This window comes from Macrotis lagotis, chromosome 5 (genome assembly GCF_037893015.1).
Source record: "Macrotis lagotis isolate mMagLag1 chromosome 5, bilby.v1.9.chrom.fasta, whole genome shotgun sequence".
NCBI classification, from domain to species: Eukaryota; Metazoa; Chordata; class Mammalia; order Peramelemorphia; family Peramelidae; genus Macrotis; species Macrotis lagotis.
Window position 1 is genome coordinate 82,766,564 of NC_133662.1, and position 18,386 is coordinate 82,784,949.

The 18,386-nt window shown below is 35.7% G+C and overlaps 1 protein-coding gene across 5 annotated transcripts in view; it reads right to left on the reverse strand.

The window, feature by feature from the left end:
- The window catches only part of MDN1 (midasin AAA ATPase 1), a 195,378-nt gene that overhangs the window by 90,291 nt on the left and 86,701 nt on the right, over positions 1-18,386 (reverse strand). For all 5 annotated transcript variants that reach the window (XM_074187146.1, XM_074187144.1, XM_074187145.1 and 2 more), the window contains exons 28-38: positions 18,031-18,165; positions 17,805-17,943; positions 17,281-17,416; positions 16,759-16,889; positions 14,103-14,247; positions 12,306-12,435; positions 9,048-9,269; positions 8,271-8,468; positions 3,081-3,289; positions 1,944-2,066; positions 316-513 (exon numbers count right to left, since the gene is read on the reverse strand). In XM_074187146.1, the coding sequence (XP_074043247.1) occupies positions 316-513; positions 1,944-2,066; positions 3,081-3,289; positions 8,271-8,468; positions 9,048-9,269; positions 12,306-12,435; positions 14,103-14,247; positions 16,759-16,889; positions 17,281-17,416; positions 17,805-17,943; positions 18,031-18,165 (1,766 nt within the window). The remainder of the gene's footprint in view (positions 1-315; positions 514-1,943; positions 2,067-3,080; positions 3,290-8,270; positions 8,469-9,047; positions 9,270-12,305; positions 12,436-14,102; positions 14,248-16,758; positions 16,890-17,280; positions 17,417-17,804; positions 17,944-18,030; positions 18,166-18,386) is intronic.

Consider the following 18,386-nt stretch of genomic DNA (forward strand, 5'->3'; position numbering starts at 1 on the left):
ACTGGATTAATCAGGTCTGAGAATGACTTCATTATATACTGAGGGAAAAAAAACCCAAGAAAGTTGGCATCAACTTTATCACTAATACTTTTCAGAGATGTAAAAAGACAGACACTAATGTGGCTTTATGAACCATAGTATGGCCTTCACACTAAAAGTCAGAAGTTCCTCAATGTTGCCCAGGTAAAGATATATAATTATTGAGTGGGATCACAAAAATCAGTTCTCTCCTTATGATCCTAGATGGCCCTTGAATTCTAGACAAGCCTAAAACTTTTAACAGTGAGTTTTTTAGTAAGAACCATCAACACTTGCCTGAGTAAATCTATTAAGGAAGGACCGAGGCAAACCCTTTCTTCCCCCTCCTTGTCGATAGGGGTTCTGACAGCCAAAGATCTTAGTCTTCTTGTGCTGAACTTTAAAGCTCATGCCTACTTCAGGAATGTAGACTTCTGCTCGATGATCAAAACAGGCATTCAGTCCTTCTAACACTGACTGAGAAGCCAGGTTCAGCTATTGTGGTGAGGGGGAAGAGAAGGGAGAAGGGGAAGAGGTTACTACAAGTGACTGATACACACATCTCTCCTCTGAGCAAGTTAGGTGAGTTCTACATTTTACAAAGTTCAAAGAATGAAAATTTTCAACTACTCTTACAGTATTCACCATATATCACACGCTGGGGGAAATACTCTACTGAATTGGAGCCATGGTTAGGATAGTCTGAATTCCCCAACTCATACTCACTCCCCCCCCCGAAAATCATGATGAATGAAAATGATGAAAATCAAATCAGTAAACTCTTTAGGCCTCACTTTCATTTCTGTAAAACAAAGTAGTGAAACAAAAATTATTTATTCATCAAGAGTTGAGCATTTACAATTTTTAAGTCACTGGAATGGATACCCGGACTGAAAAGAGAAACTTCAATCTCTGCCCTTGCAACAACATTGAGAATATTTATCTAAGCAAAGTCTAAATTATGTAATTTTCTCATTGAACAGATTTTTGTGGGGAAAGCTTGCAGTGGTCTATATTGGCCACAAGATGGCAATCATACATGCATCAGAGAGGCAAATACCATGGCCAACACTGATATTCTATGTGACAATGACCAATGGACATGAAGCAAATAAAGGTTCATGGTGTGATTCAGTCAAGTAAAATGGGCTATTGGGACCAAATTATTAAATTTTCAATGTGAGCATTTACACTTCGGGAGTTGACCAATACTACAAATAAGTACTTTGGTTTATTGCATTTTTACCAGGTCAGAATTAGTTAAGGTAAAAAAAGTGAATTAGATTTTTTAAAAAACATAATCAAATGAACTATTAGATAACAATTTTTCTCTGTTGTGCAAAAACTATTATGTATTGACTTCCTAAAAAGAAAATTACTTATGGATAAAATAAGTCTGGGACAGATAGGTGACACAGTGGCACACCACACAGCTAGGTGATTTTGGGCAAGTCATTTAATCCCACTGCCTTGCAAAAACAAAAAACAAAAGGTCTTATGTCATATTTCTAATAAACACTATACCAAATGCCTTCTTCAACTAGCTTTTTAATTTTGAAAATATAAATGGTGATGTATTTTGGGCACATTTTTTTCATCTGATACCACTAAGTAAACATTTTTTCCTAAGGTCTAACTTAAAAGTACCTTCAAAAACTTTGTATTTAGTTGAGAGCAGAGTGCCCAGCACAATAATACTTTTTACCTTCCACCACTCTCACTCACCTCACTGTACCTCCTAAAAACCCTTCCCTATAAAGCATAATGTCTTATCATGAAGGAAATTTCACTGCTTGGATGATAGAAGTTTCACTGCTTAGCTGATGGAAGTTCTTCCTAAACAGAGACAGACACATAGACAGACACAGACAGACAGACAGACAGAGACACACACACACACACACACACAACTCTTTCTCACTCACCTCATCTAACACGATCCAATGTCCTGCCTTCAGTGCTGCCAATAAGGGGCCATCACGCCACGAAAATTCACCTCCTTTTCCCCCTTCAACAGGTAAATTTGCTCCAAATAGGTCTGTGATGTCCTTCAGAGAAAAATGTAGAAAATAACTAGTAGGAAAAGTGCAGCATAATTAATTTGCTCTTAATGGGAGTACAATGAATAAGCCATATATTTTAAGACCAGATCTGGCTTAAGGTGATCAAGGTCTTTTTTTTTTCACTAACTTTAAGTCTGATAGCAATTACTTAGTGGTCACTCCCTAAGTTTTTAATTCATGAAAATTACTAATGATGAGAAATAATAACATTTTTTGCTTTTTTTCCTATATTACAGTGATAAGATTCAAAATAAAATATGCAAGAAACTATATTAAGAACGCACTTTATGGAAAAATGGTTCTAAATTCTTCTACTTGTAATAGACAGTTCCCTAACCACTATAAGTCACAGCAGTAAAAATCAAGGTCAAACCAACATTTGTAAAATCAGAAGCCAAAAGGACTGACAAATATGGCATCTTGCCACCAAAAAACGTGATGAAAATACACCTAAATGCAAACTAGGTACTCTAAAGATCCAGCCCTCCTAAAATATTAAAAAAAAAAACATTGGGACAATAAACAAATGGAAAATAAATTGATATCACAAAGGGTTACAGTTAAATACATTTTAGGAGGAAGATATAAGGGAAATGTTACTAAGTACACAAAGCTTTCGACTCTTTTAAATTTAGAATAAATTCTTAAGCAACAGAAAAACAGGTAGAAGGTAAAATCAAGAACCATATTATTTGCATCAATAGTTATAGAAGGGAATGAATATACTTTTTCAATCATTTATGTCTGAAGTACTTTTGTCTTCTCTATTTAAGAAGCAGACATTAAGGGCAGCTAGGCGATGCAGTGGATAGAGCACCAGCCCTGGAGTCAGGAGGACCTGAGTTCAAATCCAACCTCAGACACTTAATTACTTAGCTGTTGTGACCTTGGGCAAGCCACTTAATCCCACTGCCTTGCAAAAAGCAAAACAAAACAAAACAAAACAAAAAGTAGCCATTACAGCAATATCTGCTCAGCCCAAGAAACATTGGTGCTTACCGTTTGTTCAGACAGGTTGATTCGCACAAGGTGGTTACCTGAAGCTTTTGCTAATGCTGACACCAAACTGGTCTTGCCCACACCTGGAGATCCTTCCAAGAGAATGGGTTTATTCAGTTTTGTAGCCCTTAATACCCTTTGGGCATTCATAGCTGTAGTACCTGCATTGAGTGCATAGTCTGAAATATCCTGTCTTTGCAAAACAGTTCCTAAGAACAAAGAGAAAACATGTATGAGTTCTCTTACTTGAAATAGATGTAGTGATTCTGACAGCAACCATAACATTTATAAACTTTATTATTAATATTTAACAAGTTTAAGATTAATAATCTATTATTATTATTATTATTTAACTAACAACATTTATAATAATAGTACTTACTTCCCTAAATTGAGTTTGTGTGGATATATGCATGTGCACACATATATAGAAGTCAATTATTGCACCTATGGAAAGATAGACACATACAAGCATGCATATATACACTTGCTCAGAACTGTTATCTCACAGGTATAAGGAGTTCCACAATGAGGATTCTCCTTCCAGCAACTGCTTAGCAACTGTTCAGCAATCAATAATCTTATAGCCAAGTCAGGTAAATGATTTATCTAAGAGTCACATAAACAACCCCCTCACAAGGGACAAGATTTGAATCTTAGGATAGAATGTTATTCACTATTCCACACTGTCTTTCAAATCTATTTTTTTAATTTACAAAGACCTCATCATTAACCAAGTTCATTTATAAACCAATTATCTATCTGAAGTCTCATTTTCCAAGGAAAATGGCATCATCACACTAATGATGGTTAATAAAATAGTAGGTAGTGACATTCACTCAACATATCCAATCTGTTGCCAAAAAGTATTATTTCTACCTTCAGATCATCTCTTTCTTTCCATCCAAACACCCACTGCCACCCTAAGAAGGACCATGAAGACAGTCCCTCCTTACTTCATTCTATCCTCCACTCAGCTGTCAAAGTCCACCCCACCTCCAGGCAAACCCCAGTGGCTCCTGATTACCGCCAAGATCCAATATAAAATCCTCTAGCATTTACAGTCCTTTACAACCTGGTTCCCTCAAGTTCTCCAGTGGTATTACACTTTATTCCCTCCCACACACTCTAAATTCCAGCAAGAAGCATCTCCTTGTTATTCCTCTAGGATACTCTATCCTCCATGGCTAGAATGTTTTCCTTCAAGTTCAAGACTCAGCTCAGAGAGAGAGAGAGAGAGAGAGAGACAGGTATGTACCATAGATTATAGATATTTATCTACACATCTATGTAGATCTACATCTAAATCTATATAAATATATCTCATATATGTACATAGCTGTTTGTATGTGAACTACTTGAGGGCTGGACTATGATTTTGGGGTACCTACCACCAAAGATAAACTGGTGCCTAGAATGAATTAAGAGCTTAAGGAATGCTTGCTCACTAACAGAGCTTTAAAATTTACAATGCACATACCTCACAACAACTATACAAAGAAGGCAATACAAAGGTGATTGTCTCCATTTTACAGATCAGGAAACAAAAACTCGGAAAAGGTTAAAAATGACTGGTCAGTGGCTAGTAAGTAAGAGTGAATCAAAACATGAACCCTGTGCTTTTTCAATGTCATACTAATGATGGGTTAAAAAGGTTCATTTACTCATAGGACAGCAGGATGGAATATCTAAGGTTCAATCTCTCTCTTTACACCAGGAATGACCCTACTACTCACTGCAACCTTGGGAGCAGAAATAAGAGTCCACATTAGGGGCTTAAAGCTCACATAGCTCTGATGAGAGAGGGCAGATTTTCAGTGTCAACTTTCAGGGGTTGGAAGGAATTCATGAACAAGCATTTATTAAGGGTCTACTAAGTGCCAGGCATTATCTATCCTAAGTACTGAAGATACAAAGAAATATTTCCTTTAGCAGCAAGACTTTAAAGGTCAGAAAATTATTTCCAGGAAAAAGAGGATGAGGAAAAGGGAATAAGGGTAGAGAGAATGGTAAGTACAACAGTCATGTCAGGAAGATAATGCCCCCTACAAATTCTTTAAGTCTTGAGCAGAAGACAGTTCTCATTAATCAAGTGGGTATTGAACTAACCATACAAGACAGAGAATTAAACAATGTTAAGAGCTGGAAAGGAACTAAAGACATCTTAGTTCAATCTATTCATTTAATAATTTGAGTTCAGTTGAGAGAGCCTCATTTATACAAGACAATACAAAGAAATCAGAGAATGAGGACAAAAACCCTTGTATTCTGATAAGCAGGCCTCTTTTATCAAACAGGATAACAAAGTTCTAATAGCATATTCAATTTTATATTATAATGATTATCATAATGGTACAACATTGTACTTCTCATAAATAAGCAGTCTCTCTTACTTTCACATAGCCAGATCAAGAATTTCTGGTTGGTATCCAACCAACTTCTATCACAATACTCTATCACCAAAACCTGAAGTCACAGTTTACCCCAAGAAGCTTCAAAAACTGGGGTAGTTAGGTGGCATAGTGGAATAGAGCACTGGTTCCGAACAGGAGGACCTAAGTTCAAATCCGACCTTGGACACCCAATACTTACTTAACTAGGTGATCTTGGGCAAGTCACTTAACCCCACTGCCTTATTAAAAAAAAAAAGAAGAAGAAGAAGCTTCCAAAAACTCTACTTTCCCAGATTACTTGCCCCAGCAACCATTCAAAAACCTTGGGAGGGTTTGGCATTGACAGTCAAGGATTTTCTGGGTTCAGCAGTTAATACCATACATATTCCGACAATATATTCCAAAGAAAAATGAACCCTCTTCCAAAACAAGGATGTGGCAAAGGGAGATGCTCTTGGTACCCTAAGCTGACACCAGAAACTATACTGTCATGCTACTTATTAAAAGAATAACAGCATCTTAAGTTGGAAGGAAACATAGCAATCATCTAATCCAACCCACTCATGAACAGAAAGTTATCAAATCTCTAACAAGAGAGATCTATCAACCTGTGCTTGAAAGAAGAACATGAACAATAAGTCATTGCAGCTCATTCCAATCTATGATAATTCCAATTGCTAACATATTTTATCTTATATCAAGACAAAATGTTCTTTTAGACAACCCACTGTTTTTAGTTCTGTCTTTGAAGTCAAGAAGAAAGAGTCTAATCTTGAATGCTAATGACAGTCCTTCAAGAACAGTAATCTCTTTTTTTCTGGATAATCTTCCCCTCTTGATTTACAACAGCTGGTCAATCAATGTCCTAGCTAAACTAGGGCATCTATAAGCAAACACTATATTTCAGAGGTGTTCTGAACAGAACAGAATATTCTCTGTATATTGAAAGGCTGAAAAAATTAACTACCATTTGTAATACTTCATTTCTACAGGCAAAAAATGCATTTTGAATTTCAAGCAAATGACTTATAAATGAACTTTTGGAACAGGACTATGTCTAAGTTATGACCTGTTTTAAACTTTCTTCTTCTTTTAACTAACTTCGAAACCACTGTCAAAAGTACACACGTGGGGGCAACTAGATGGTGAAGGGGATAGAGCACTGGCTCTGGAGTCAGGAGGACCTGAGTTCAAATATGGCCTCAGACACTTAATAATTACTTAACTGTGCTACCTTGGGCAAGTCACTTAACCTCACTGCTTTGAAAAAACAAAAAAAATGTATACATGTTCAGTGATACAGGTATTATAAAATTTCACATTCAGATGACAATAAGAAATGAAACATTTTTTTCTGCAGAAAACAAACAAAAGCCCTCAAAGAACTACAAATAATACTTTGACCCAGTATTTCAATTTTGGGGAATATATGCCAAATAAATGAAACAAAAGGAAAAAAAAAAAAACAAAGAAGCACTTTCAATGATACTATGAATAGCAAAAACTTGGAAACAATCCAAATGCACAATAGAAAAATGATTAAGTAAACTATCCTCTACTCAAATGATGGGAAATACCAATATGAAATACTACAAGCATGTGGCCCATTAAACAAAACGAAGATTTTTTTTTTTTAGGTTTTTGCTAGGCAATGAGCTTAAATGGCTCGGCGAAGGCCACACAGCTAGGTAATCATTAAGTGTCTTGAGACAGCATTTGAACCCTGGTACTCCTGACTCCAGGGCCGGTGCTTTATCCACTGTGCCACCTAGCCACCCACAAAGAAATATTTTTATAAAATAAAGGTTGCTGTTTGTTCTTCTTTCTCAAAGAGGACCATGACATAAAGGATGTGATGCCATGACATGCATACAAATGAACTGGAGTTAAGTGAGAAGGCATTGTTCAAAATGTCTAGGCTCACTTTTTCTTCTAGCGCCATCTAGGTTCAGTGGTCAGCTATGGTTCAGGCCAATTGGAGATGGTCCCCCTGGATGCAGAGAAGACCTTTTCCTTTTAAATCTAGGGTCTTTAACAGCTCTTAGTTTGACTAAAGCAATGCACATTAATAAGGCTAGGTAAGAAATGAGGCAGAGGGATTTCCTTCATCTAGTCCCCTCCTCAGCCACCCCCCTTCAAAAAAAAAAAGGAAAAAATCTATCTGGGAGGGGAAGACTCAGAATTTCTAGCCAAATTTTATTTACCCTCACTCTTAGCCAATCAGGACCCAAACAATGATCGAGCAGAGATTGGTCTAGAGGTTAAGGTTTCTAAACCTCAAGATAATTTGTCAGGTTTTGATGCAATAAATGTAAATGAAACAAGTCTACTAATGACTACTCAGCTATGTAAGTTCATGAAACAGAGATGTGAAGGGAATCTGATGGCTTAACATTCATTTGAGAAGCAATGTAATATGGTAGATAGCTTGAGTAGTTCAAGAGGTAGTTCTGTGGTTACCATTTCAGTGGTCCTTAAGGCAGCTCTCTAAGACCCTAAGCTGCAAAGAAGGTGCTGACTGGCATTAGGAGTTTCTTCACCCAGAAATCACCTATAATAATGAACTCAGGCTCCTATCCTCAATATTCATTAGTTTCATTTTTTTCTTATAAAGTTATACAAGACAAGAAAAACAACTAACCATAGGAAGATGTCAGAACAGATTCTAATTGGGGAGGCTAATACAAAAAGAACAAATTATAATAATACTAAGAGTCACTCACATCCATGAAAACAATTTTTTAGACATAAGAAACATCATTTTCATCGATATGATTTAAAATAAAGTCATTCTTACCCCTTGGTATAAAAAAGGGGTGAATACCACAAAAGTTGTCCATGCAAATAAATTCCTTATCTTTGGTTTTGTCATAAATCCTCAGCTTATTCTTCATAGAATCCGTAAGTTGAACTACCTCAGAAAGTTTCTTGGTTAGGAATTGTAGACATTCTTTGCGAGCCAGGGGCGCAATATCAAACCCACAGGAAGTTGTACCTAAAAGATAAAGCACCACCACAGTAATCAAAGTTAAAATCTACCAGGTTTTATGGCTAGTTTGCAAGATTTCTATCAAAACTCTATAAATGCAAAGTGGATAGAAAACTGGCTCTGGAGTCAGGAGGATTCAAATTCAAATCCAACTTCAGACACTTGATACTTACTAGCTGTATGACCTCTGGCAAGTCACTTAAACCCCACTGTCCCACAAAAAACAAAAAATACCCAAATAAACCAAAAAAACCTTTATGAACCTGTGTCCTTTCTAGGCATGCAGCAGCCTATATGCTTCTCTTAATGTAAAACAAGACTAAAGAAACATACTGAACCATTAAGATTAAGAGCTTAAATAAAGGTCAATTTACTTTGACTTTTGCTCAATGAAAATGATGAAGATGGATATATACAGTGTTTGATGTGGAAACTAAATCAAATGAATATGACTTATCTTGGGGATAGCACAATAATTTCTATACATGTTCAACTTAAGATAAATTATAACCAACTAAAATATATTAAATGGAAAGAGAAAATATATGAACCTGTCTAACATCTGACCAATCATTACTACCTTACCTGAACCTATTCCATCCACATACACCAAGCATGCCGCATGAACAAAAGACAACACAGGAGAAATGGATTCTTCTCCCTCCTTCAAAGCATTTTCTGTCTTAGTAATATTCATGAAATTGACCCAGGCCAGGATATCTCTGATGCTGATAACACATTTTCGGCCAAACTCCTGACTGGTGAGCCAATCTATGAAGTCCATCATGAGCTCAGCTATATCTGTCCCTAAAACACAAAAGTAAGAAGCTTGAAAATTATACTCTTTATGGGAAGCCTCAAAGAGAATTAACTCCCAGATAAGACACAATGTCTCAAGGTGGGCTGTTCTTGGGCCACTCATAATGTCTAAAATGGAAATTTGGCTGTCTGGAAATGATTCCAGTGTTCAGGAGTTTTAGAATATATTTTTTGGTTTGGTTCCCAATTTAAAATGACTCAGAAAGGACAATGTGGTACAGTCAAAGGAAGACTAGATTTAGAGACAGAGGTCCTGAGTTCAAATCCTAATTTCCTCAATTGAATTGAACTGAGTTGAAAGAGATGTGGCCTCTGTAGCCTAATTCAACTCCAGAAACAGGAGACTATAATGGCCCTACATGATAACTTATAATTCCCTTCCAAATTTTAACTTTATATCTCTGACAGTTTGGTATTTTTAAAAGTAACTTTTTTTTTTTTAAGTTTTTGCAAGGCAAATACAAGGTTTGCCCAAGGCCACACAGCTAGGTAATTATTAAGTATCTGAGGCCGGATTTGAACTCAGGTAATTCCTGACTCCAGGGCTACCAGCCTTATCCACTGTGCCACCTAGCCACCCCTAAAAGTAACTTTTAAAATAAATCCTCCACTGTTCAAAATCTGAGGTACAATTCAGAATATGGAAAATTAACGCAGCTCATGTAATTCAAGAAATTTTGGTTTGTGACTTGAGAAAATGCTAATTGAGATCATGACACTTACAAATAGTAATAGAATTCATGTAGGTAGGATCCTGGAGGGTTAAAATAATAAAGTTGAAAAGAAATGAATAAAAGTCACTCTCTTGCTAAGCCATTAACAACAGAATAGAGATGTTGCTTTTTAAAGATGCCAAAAGAAAAACTATTAAGAGAAGAAAAGTCGGGGCAGCTCGGTGGCACAGTGAATAGAGCACCAGCCCTAGAGTAAGGAATACCTTGAGTTCAAATCCAACCTCAGTCACTTAATAATTTACCTAGCTGTATGACCTTGGACAAGTCACTTATCACCACGGCCTTGCAAAAACCTAAAAAAAAAAAAGAGAAGAAAAGACTTCCCTTCTCTCTACCACTCCATTATTCCCCTAGAGTTAATAACTCCCTAGAAAAGACTGTCGCCACATAACTCTGAAAATAATGAACATACATAAGCTCCTTGAGGACAAGATGAATAGCACAAAGGCAAATCTCAAGACTCCAAAGGCTCACTCTTTTGAGAAATTTCTTCATGCCAGAGGAATATGAAATATACTCATGAACTCTGGAAACAGAATGAATGAAGTGGTCTTCCATTACAATTAATATAAATTAAAGAGAGAGCAAGCACATCCCTGGCATGGGTCTCAATCCAGGCAGGATAGAAGATAGAATTATCTCAATTTGTCTGTTTCTACAATTCTGCCAAATTTTCTCTTGGGTTAATCTTCACACTGCTGACAGCAAAGGGAAAAAAAAGGGTAATTCTGGTATGAAATCTCACTTCAAAAAGCAGGGTCTGGAAAAAAGCATTTGTTGTCATAGATTATTCTCTCTAGAGAATTCACTGTAATACTTTTAACCAAGCATTGAGTTACTCTTAATTCCAAACCAGTGGCCTTCCCTTCAAATTCTATACAGCAGGAAGAGGACTCTGACTTTCAGGTACTCTATACTTACAGAGAACATTAAATATTTGCCTACTTGGTTGCTTAGACTAGCAAGCAACTCATATATAGAAAAAAAAAGACAAATGTTTCTCAGTTGCTCTAACCTTGCAGCTACCCAAAATATTTATGACTATTTACTTTTTCATAAAGTTTTAAAATAGCTTTAGATTTCAAAGTAAGCTAGATTTGCAGACCTTAGCATTATGTAATTAAATTGCAGATTGTGACATCATTATTGGAGATATCAGCATCATCATAAACCCTTTCAAAACAGTTGGGTCACTTTAATGACATATGGTCCAATTGTGTTTTAACTAACATTATTGCTGCCATAAACAATGAGCTGTACAAACTGTGACTGAAGGAAAAAAATGCTTTATTAAAAAAAGAAAAAAACTTCAAGTGGAATAAATTATTCATGATGCCTTAAAAAAAAAAGTGATTTGTCTCTGGGAATCCTATTCAGAGAATAGAAGCATGGAGGCCAGAACACCAATGTGAAGACCTCGATCAATAACTATATAACATATGCTAAGAAGAATAAATTCAATAAAGCACTTAAGCACAGTGGTAGGTATTCTTTAAAAACCCTAATAATAATGGATATTATATTGATAAAAACCTAATACAAGGATCTGGGAAGAAAGATACAGTATGTTTTAATGAATTAAACTGATTTTAATTTAATTTTATTTTTAAATAAAATCAGTTAAATGAGGTGAGAAGTACTACATAATGACACTTGATAAATTTTTTTTCCCTCAAGGACACTGAGCAAAAAAAATAACTTTTTAAACTTTTCTTTTTTGGATGACACTTGCAATTTCATTCATATAAAGATCACCAGTTGTATGAAGTCCCTATTTTCAAGGTATATCATCAACTGTCATTTAATTTTTAGTCTTACAAAGCTCTCCTGACAAACTGACTTGCTCAGGGTCACAAAATGTTAGAAACAAGTCATGAACTCTGGCTGTTCTGATGCCAAGTAGACCCTCTACCCATTACATATAATGGAATTTAAGTTTCTCAATTACAAGGGAACTAGCTTATTTACATCTTTGTAACCTTAGCACATATCACAATGTAGGCACATAGCTGTCATTTAAATAAATTCTTATTACATATGTTGCTACACATTTTATCAAAAATTTAAGTCTTACAATGGCAATCACATAAGGGTAAATATAAAGAATGACAATGATAAACATAACTTATTGGAAGAAACATAATTTAAATGCCTTGGTGAAGGAGATACTATAAAGAACAGCCAGATAGAATGTGGCAACCAATTTGGCTGAAATTCATGCCTACCTTCATTTTCTTATATTTCTTTCCCTTGAAACATAACCCTATGTATCTCTTTCTCCATCTCTTACCTTGACGGTCTATTTTACCCAGAGATAGTCCCGGATGAACACTGCGCTTAACAATCTCAATTAAATCTTTGCGGCTCTTGCTTTGAGGACACCATATCTCAGTAAATCTGTTACGCAAAGCAGGAGATAGCTGCAAGAAAGGGTAGGAAAACCAGTATGAACTTAATAGCTACAATTTGAGTGCAAAAATACTTTTCCTCTTCTGAGTCTGGAAGTCCTTTGAATCTCCAATTGGCATACTTTCTTCTATCAATGTTCCTAAATCACAAATGTAAATTATTTAATTAGATGATTGGAATACTGAATGCCTGTTACCTATGAGTCAAGTGACCCTGATAGGTTGGATAGGGTGCCATGTAAACTAGGAAAAACTCCAAAAACAATTAAATTCTTAGGAAAATCTCACTAACTTACAATTAGTAGATTTTTGTATAGTAGTAGAAAATCAAAAAGATTTCTGGTCCCATACTTGATTTCCTATTGCTTACAAGAAATCCAAGTATTGAGAAATATACAGAACTATATCCTTGGTTCATCAACTTTCATACTAGGAACAGACACTTAGAAAGATACAAAGTCATTTTCTGATAAAGAAAAGACTGGGTGTCCTGTCATAAAACCTATGTTTATTATGTCCAAGAAGAAAATCAGACTTGTCACAAAAAGATCATTTGATATTTACTGTGTTCTGTGGTTAGAGAAGTTACAAAAGGCTACTATAATATAAGGGTCATACTTCAATTGTATCTGTTAACATCTCACTTTTTATTTATTTCTTTTGTAGTCTACTGTGTGGAGCCTTTTCTTTCCACTCAGTTATGGTTTTATCGTGTTTGTCTGTTTTCTACTAAGGAAAAACAACAAAAAAATCTTACATTCACTTCTTTTACTCATTTCATGGTACTTCAAGGAATTTTAGTTACCTTCATTCAGGATCACCATATCTCTTCTGTTAACACCCTTCATCAACTTCCTGCAGTCTTTTTAGTAATTTACCTAACAAAATCCAGGAGTCACTTGAATATTTTTTACAATCAAAGCTGGCTCTTCTAAGGAGACAGAAAAGTTTGACCAACTTTTGACAGTTTCATTTGTGACACACTTTTTAACTGGATGAACTAAGTTATTCAAAAGTTAAGTAGATTTGGAACTGGAAGAAATATCCTATAAATTACTATTATTCTTATTCAAAAGATGCACAATAACTATGGGAAAAGGATTTGTTCAAATCCAAAGATTATAGTAGATTTTTGATACTATATTCAATGAGAAAACAAAAGAAACAATTTGCCCTTTTTTTAATGGTTCATTTCCTGGGATTTTTAAAACCACAAAGATGATATCAGAAATCTGAAATGTACTGCTACATTTCCTTTCGTCCTTCCCCACCCTCTGAGCCCCAGTTCAAATAGGTTCTGCTAATTTCAAACTTTAGTCAAGTTCTGTAATTGTAAGAGACCAACAACATGTTCATAAACCATAAAATGGAACTCTATGATGTGAAGAAACAGGTTTTTGGAAAACTGAAAACATACATATAATCATATAAAACCAACAATTACAGAATGTCCCAATAGTTTATTACTATACCATTACTTTTTTATTATAATTCCTACTAGGAAATGGTAACATCTACAGAGAGAAATCAGAAGAAACAAATAAATCCAAATTAATAACCTATTAGATGTGCATTTTTAAAGACAAAAAAAAATTAAGGAAGATAAACAGAGCATAAGAAAAAATTTTAAAAGACTTAGCTGTTTGAAATTAAAGCAAATTCTTCTACATGAAATTTACCTCCTTTTTTCCAAAATCACCCCCAGGATTCATAGTTGCTAAGATACGGAATTTTTTCCCAGCAGTTAGCAGTTCCACTTCATTATTTTCTTCCTCTGGGGTACCTTTTTCAGCCAATACTAGGGTCTTTTCCACTTCAAGGACACTAAAAGACAAAATAATAGAAGTCTTGTGTAATCAATCACTGCTTCACCTGATTTCAGATTTAAAATTAGCATCATGATAGATTAAAAAAAAAAATAAAGCCTATCAGAATACCCTTAAGAAGGCATGGCTTCCTGGAGGGATTTGCATAAACTGATGCTGAGTGAGACAAGCAGAACCAGAAAAGCACTATACACCCTAACAGCAACATGGGGGTGATGTTCAACCTTGATGGACTTGCTCATTCCTTCAGTGCAACAATCAGGGACAATTCTGGGCTGTCTGCAGTGGAGAATACCATCTGTATCCAGATAAAGAACTGTGGAGTTTGAACAAAGTGCAAAGACTTTTCTTTTTAATTTAGGGGAAAAAAACCAGTATCGTATTGTCTGATCTTGTGATCTCTTATACTTTTTGTTTCTTCCTTAAGGATATGATTTCTCTCTCAGCACACTCAAATTGGATCAATGTACAACATGGAAACAAAGTAAAGACCGACAAATTGCTTTCTGTGAGGGGGTGGGGGGAGGGAAGTAAGATTGGGGGGAAAAATTGTAAAACTCAAATAAAATCTTTAATAAAAATTCTTTTAAATTAAAAAACAAAAAGGCATGGCTTCCTGAGAAGAAAAAAGAAAACTGACTCTTTCTACCTGACTCTCCATTTAAGCTACCCTTCCTTAAAAGGAGGTGTTCTAAATCACAAAGAAAGCCAGTGTAGTACTCCTGCAGCAGATCTATGCCTTAAGCCAACATGAGGCAATGTTGTGCTTCCTCAAAAAACCTTTTCATTAGATTATCTGGTAGATGGCAGAGGTGGCAAACTGCCTAAAACACGTGTTGCATTTCACATTTCAACTCTTGAGAATATGACAGAATGAAGCAAAAAAAAAAAAAAAAAAAAGCATTGCATTTAGAGTCTGAGAACTAAAGTTCAAACCCTGCTCCTGTCTCTTATACCCATGTGACCTCAGGCAAATCCCTCCAGTCCTGTGGGCTCTAGCTTCCTCATCTGTAAAGGAGACTGAACTAGATGACTTCTGAATCCCTTACAGTTCTACATCTACAATTCTACATATATGATCTATATATCTGTAAAATGGGTACAACAATACTTCAGCCGTGCAGAGGCACTATCTGGAACAGATCTCCTAGAGGACCTTTCAGGCTCTATATCTCTCTATCATCCTAGTTCTTCCTCAAAGCAAGGATAAGTTCCACACTTCAGTTACTCAAGATTTAATTACCCGACTGTCTTAACTTTCTCAAACTTCCTTTTCCCAATGACTTGTACATCCCATTCATGCAGAAAAAAATTAGCTACTCTTAAAGATTTCCAGAGTGATAAGATCTTAACAATAACACAAATTAAAACTGTCACAATCAAGTACTACACAACAGACTGAAGAAGAAGAATAATTCTCTATTTCTGACTAAATTGAAAGAGAGGATGCCACCCTGAAGAAAGCATAGGCTTGGAAATAAAGAAATTTTGCCTCAATTTCTGGTGTTTACTACCTTTTTGACTATGGGCATAGTTTTCCTTAATTCAGTTCCTTCATCGCTAAAAACAGAATAGCAAGCTTTTGTACTCCCTATGTCATGGGGATGGTATGGTTCAAACGAGATATTCTATGCAAAAACCTTTATACAATAACAACACTATAAAAACAGACAACTTTGAAAGACTTAAGAACTCTAAACAATACAATGAGAACCCACAATTTCAATGGGTGAAGCAGGTGTTCTCACCCCACTGATAAGAGAGGTAACAGACTTGGGGTGTATGAGACATAAATTTCTGGAATATGAGCAAAAAAAAGAAAATATTTTATTTGACTATGTTTATTCATCTAAAGGGCTTTCTTTTTCTATTTTTCTACTAATTAATGTTTGTTAACTGGAAAATAAAATTCTTTAAAATTATTTGCAAACCAACTGTGGTATATTTATGTCATGGAACACTACTGCTCTATTAGAAACCAGGAGAGAATGGAAATTCAGGGAAGCCTAGAGGGATTTGCATAAACTGAGGCAGAGTGAGATAAGCAGAACCAGAAAAACACTGTACACTCTAACAGCAACATGGGGGTGATAATCAATCTTAATGGACTCACTCATTCCATCAGTGCAACAATCAGGGACAATTTGGGGTTCTCTGCAATGGAGAATACCATCTGTATCCAGAGAAACAACAGTGGAGTTTGAACAAAGACCAAGGATTATTACCTTAAATTTAGGGGAAAAAACCTGATATCTTATTGTCTGATCTTGCTATCTCTTATACTTTATGTTTCTTCCTTAAGGATATGATTTCACTCTCATCACACTCAATTTGGATCAATGTATACCATGGAAACAATGTAAAGACTGACAAATTGCCTTCTGTGGGGGGGGGGGGGGAGTAAGAGTAGGGGGGAAAATTGTATAACTTAAAATAAAAAAATATTTAATTTAAAAAAAAATTATTTGCAAACCTTCAGAAACTACATAAATATCAGATAGACACGTACCTATTGAGTCTTTCCAAGACTGAATCATCAGCTAGTGAAATTTCATCTAAAAGAAAAAAGCCATCCTCTTTCATTGCCAAAACTAGGGGCCCATCATGCCAGTCAAAGAGTCTGGACTTGTCAATTTCCTCCTAGAAAATGAAAAAGTAGGAAAAACAAAAAAGATCTATGACTTCAAGAGAACAAATTCATAAACACATACACATACTGGCATATATTCACAATTTTAAATAGAATGTAAGCTTCTCAAAAGCAAAGACTGTACTTTTCTTTGAAAGATCAGAACCTAAACAAATGTCTGGTACATAAAAAATGATAAGTCAATGCTTATCGATTGCTTAAAAAGTACACTTGATTTAAAAAATTTGGTTGCTACCTATATTACAAAGGAAAAGGAGAAAATCTAGAGTAACAGCTGGAAACCAGGGGCCCTTGAAACCCCCGTAAATAGAATAGAAATGGCACTCAAAGAACACAGTGTTTGTTCAAAATGCCTCAGATACATAATGCTATGGAACAAACCTCCTTTGACTTCTGTCTGACTGGTCGGAGGCCTCCCAGGAAATCAGATGTCTCCATGTGCAAGTGGCAGTTGACTGAATACAATTTCTGATTTGCCAATGCTGCAAAAATTTGACAGATAGTTGTTTTCCCACACCTATCACAAGGAAACAGAAAGTAAATAAACAGAGATGATGGATACCCATAATAGGGACAGGGACAGGAAGCACACCATGATTTCATGGGTATAGGAAACTCCTTAAGTCATTCCCTAAGCAGAGTCTTAGGAGTTGCCCAGGGTCCTCGAAAGCTGAGCAACATGCTCAAGTAATACAGTCAGTATGTACCAGAGACAGGGTTTAAAACCAGATCTGAATTCAATTCTAGTCCATTATGCCACATTATGCCTCACTCAATAAGCTACAAAGGATAATTTCAAATTAATAAATTCTGAGTACCCAGAACTCTGCAGAGGCAATCCAATAATATCCTAATACTATCTCAAGTCCCGTAATAACTGTTTTTAAAGAATCATAGACTTTTACCCAGTATCTCCCACCAGTAGGATGGGTTCTCCAAACTCCAATGCCCTTCCTGCCAGAACAGTCAACCTTCTCATATCTTCAGTCCACACAATGTGACTGAACTCGGACTTCAATGTGGATAATTGAGTAGAAAATTTGCCTACAAAATCAAAAAAGAGATTAATTTAGGGCAGTTTTGTCTCTTCACAACTCAAGATATGTTCTCTAGAATTACCTCTCAACTTACCAAGCAATTTTTGGACACTTTCTTCTGAAAAAAGGGACTGTGGACAACACTTCTTTTTGAAATGTTTGTCCAGCACTGCCAGTATAACATCGACTTCTTCTTGCTTCCTAACTCGGCCAGCCAAAAGCATAAAACCTGAAAATAAAATCAGAGGAATTATTAGGTTAAGAGTAAGCAAATGTTTCATCCTTTTAACTTTATACCTTCCACTTGAGCTCCATGCAATCACAGCTTAAGAGATGGATAGAGGTGCCAAGTACAACCCCCACATTTTACCAATAAGGAAATACAACTCAATAGTTTTGAGAACCTGAGTGAATCACTTAGATCTTCCATGGTATTCAACCTAGGTCTTC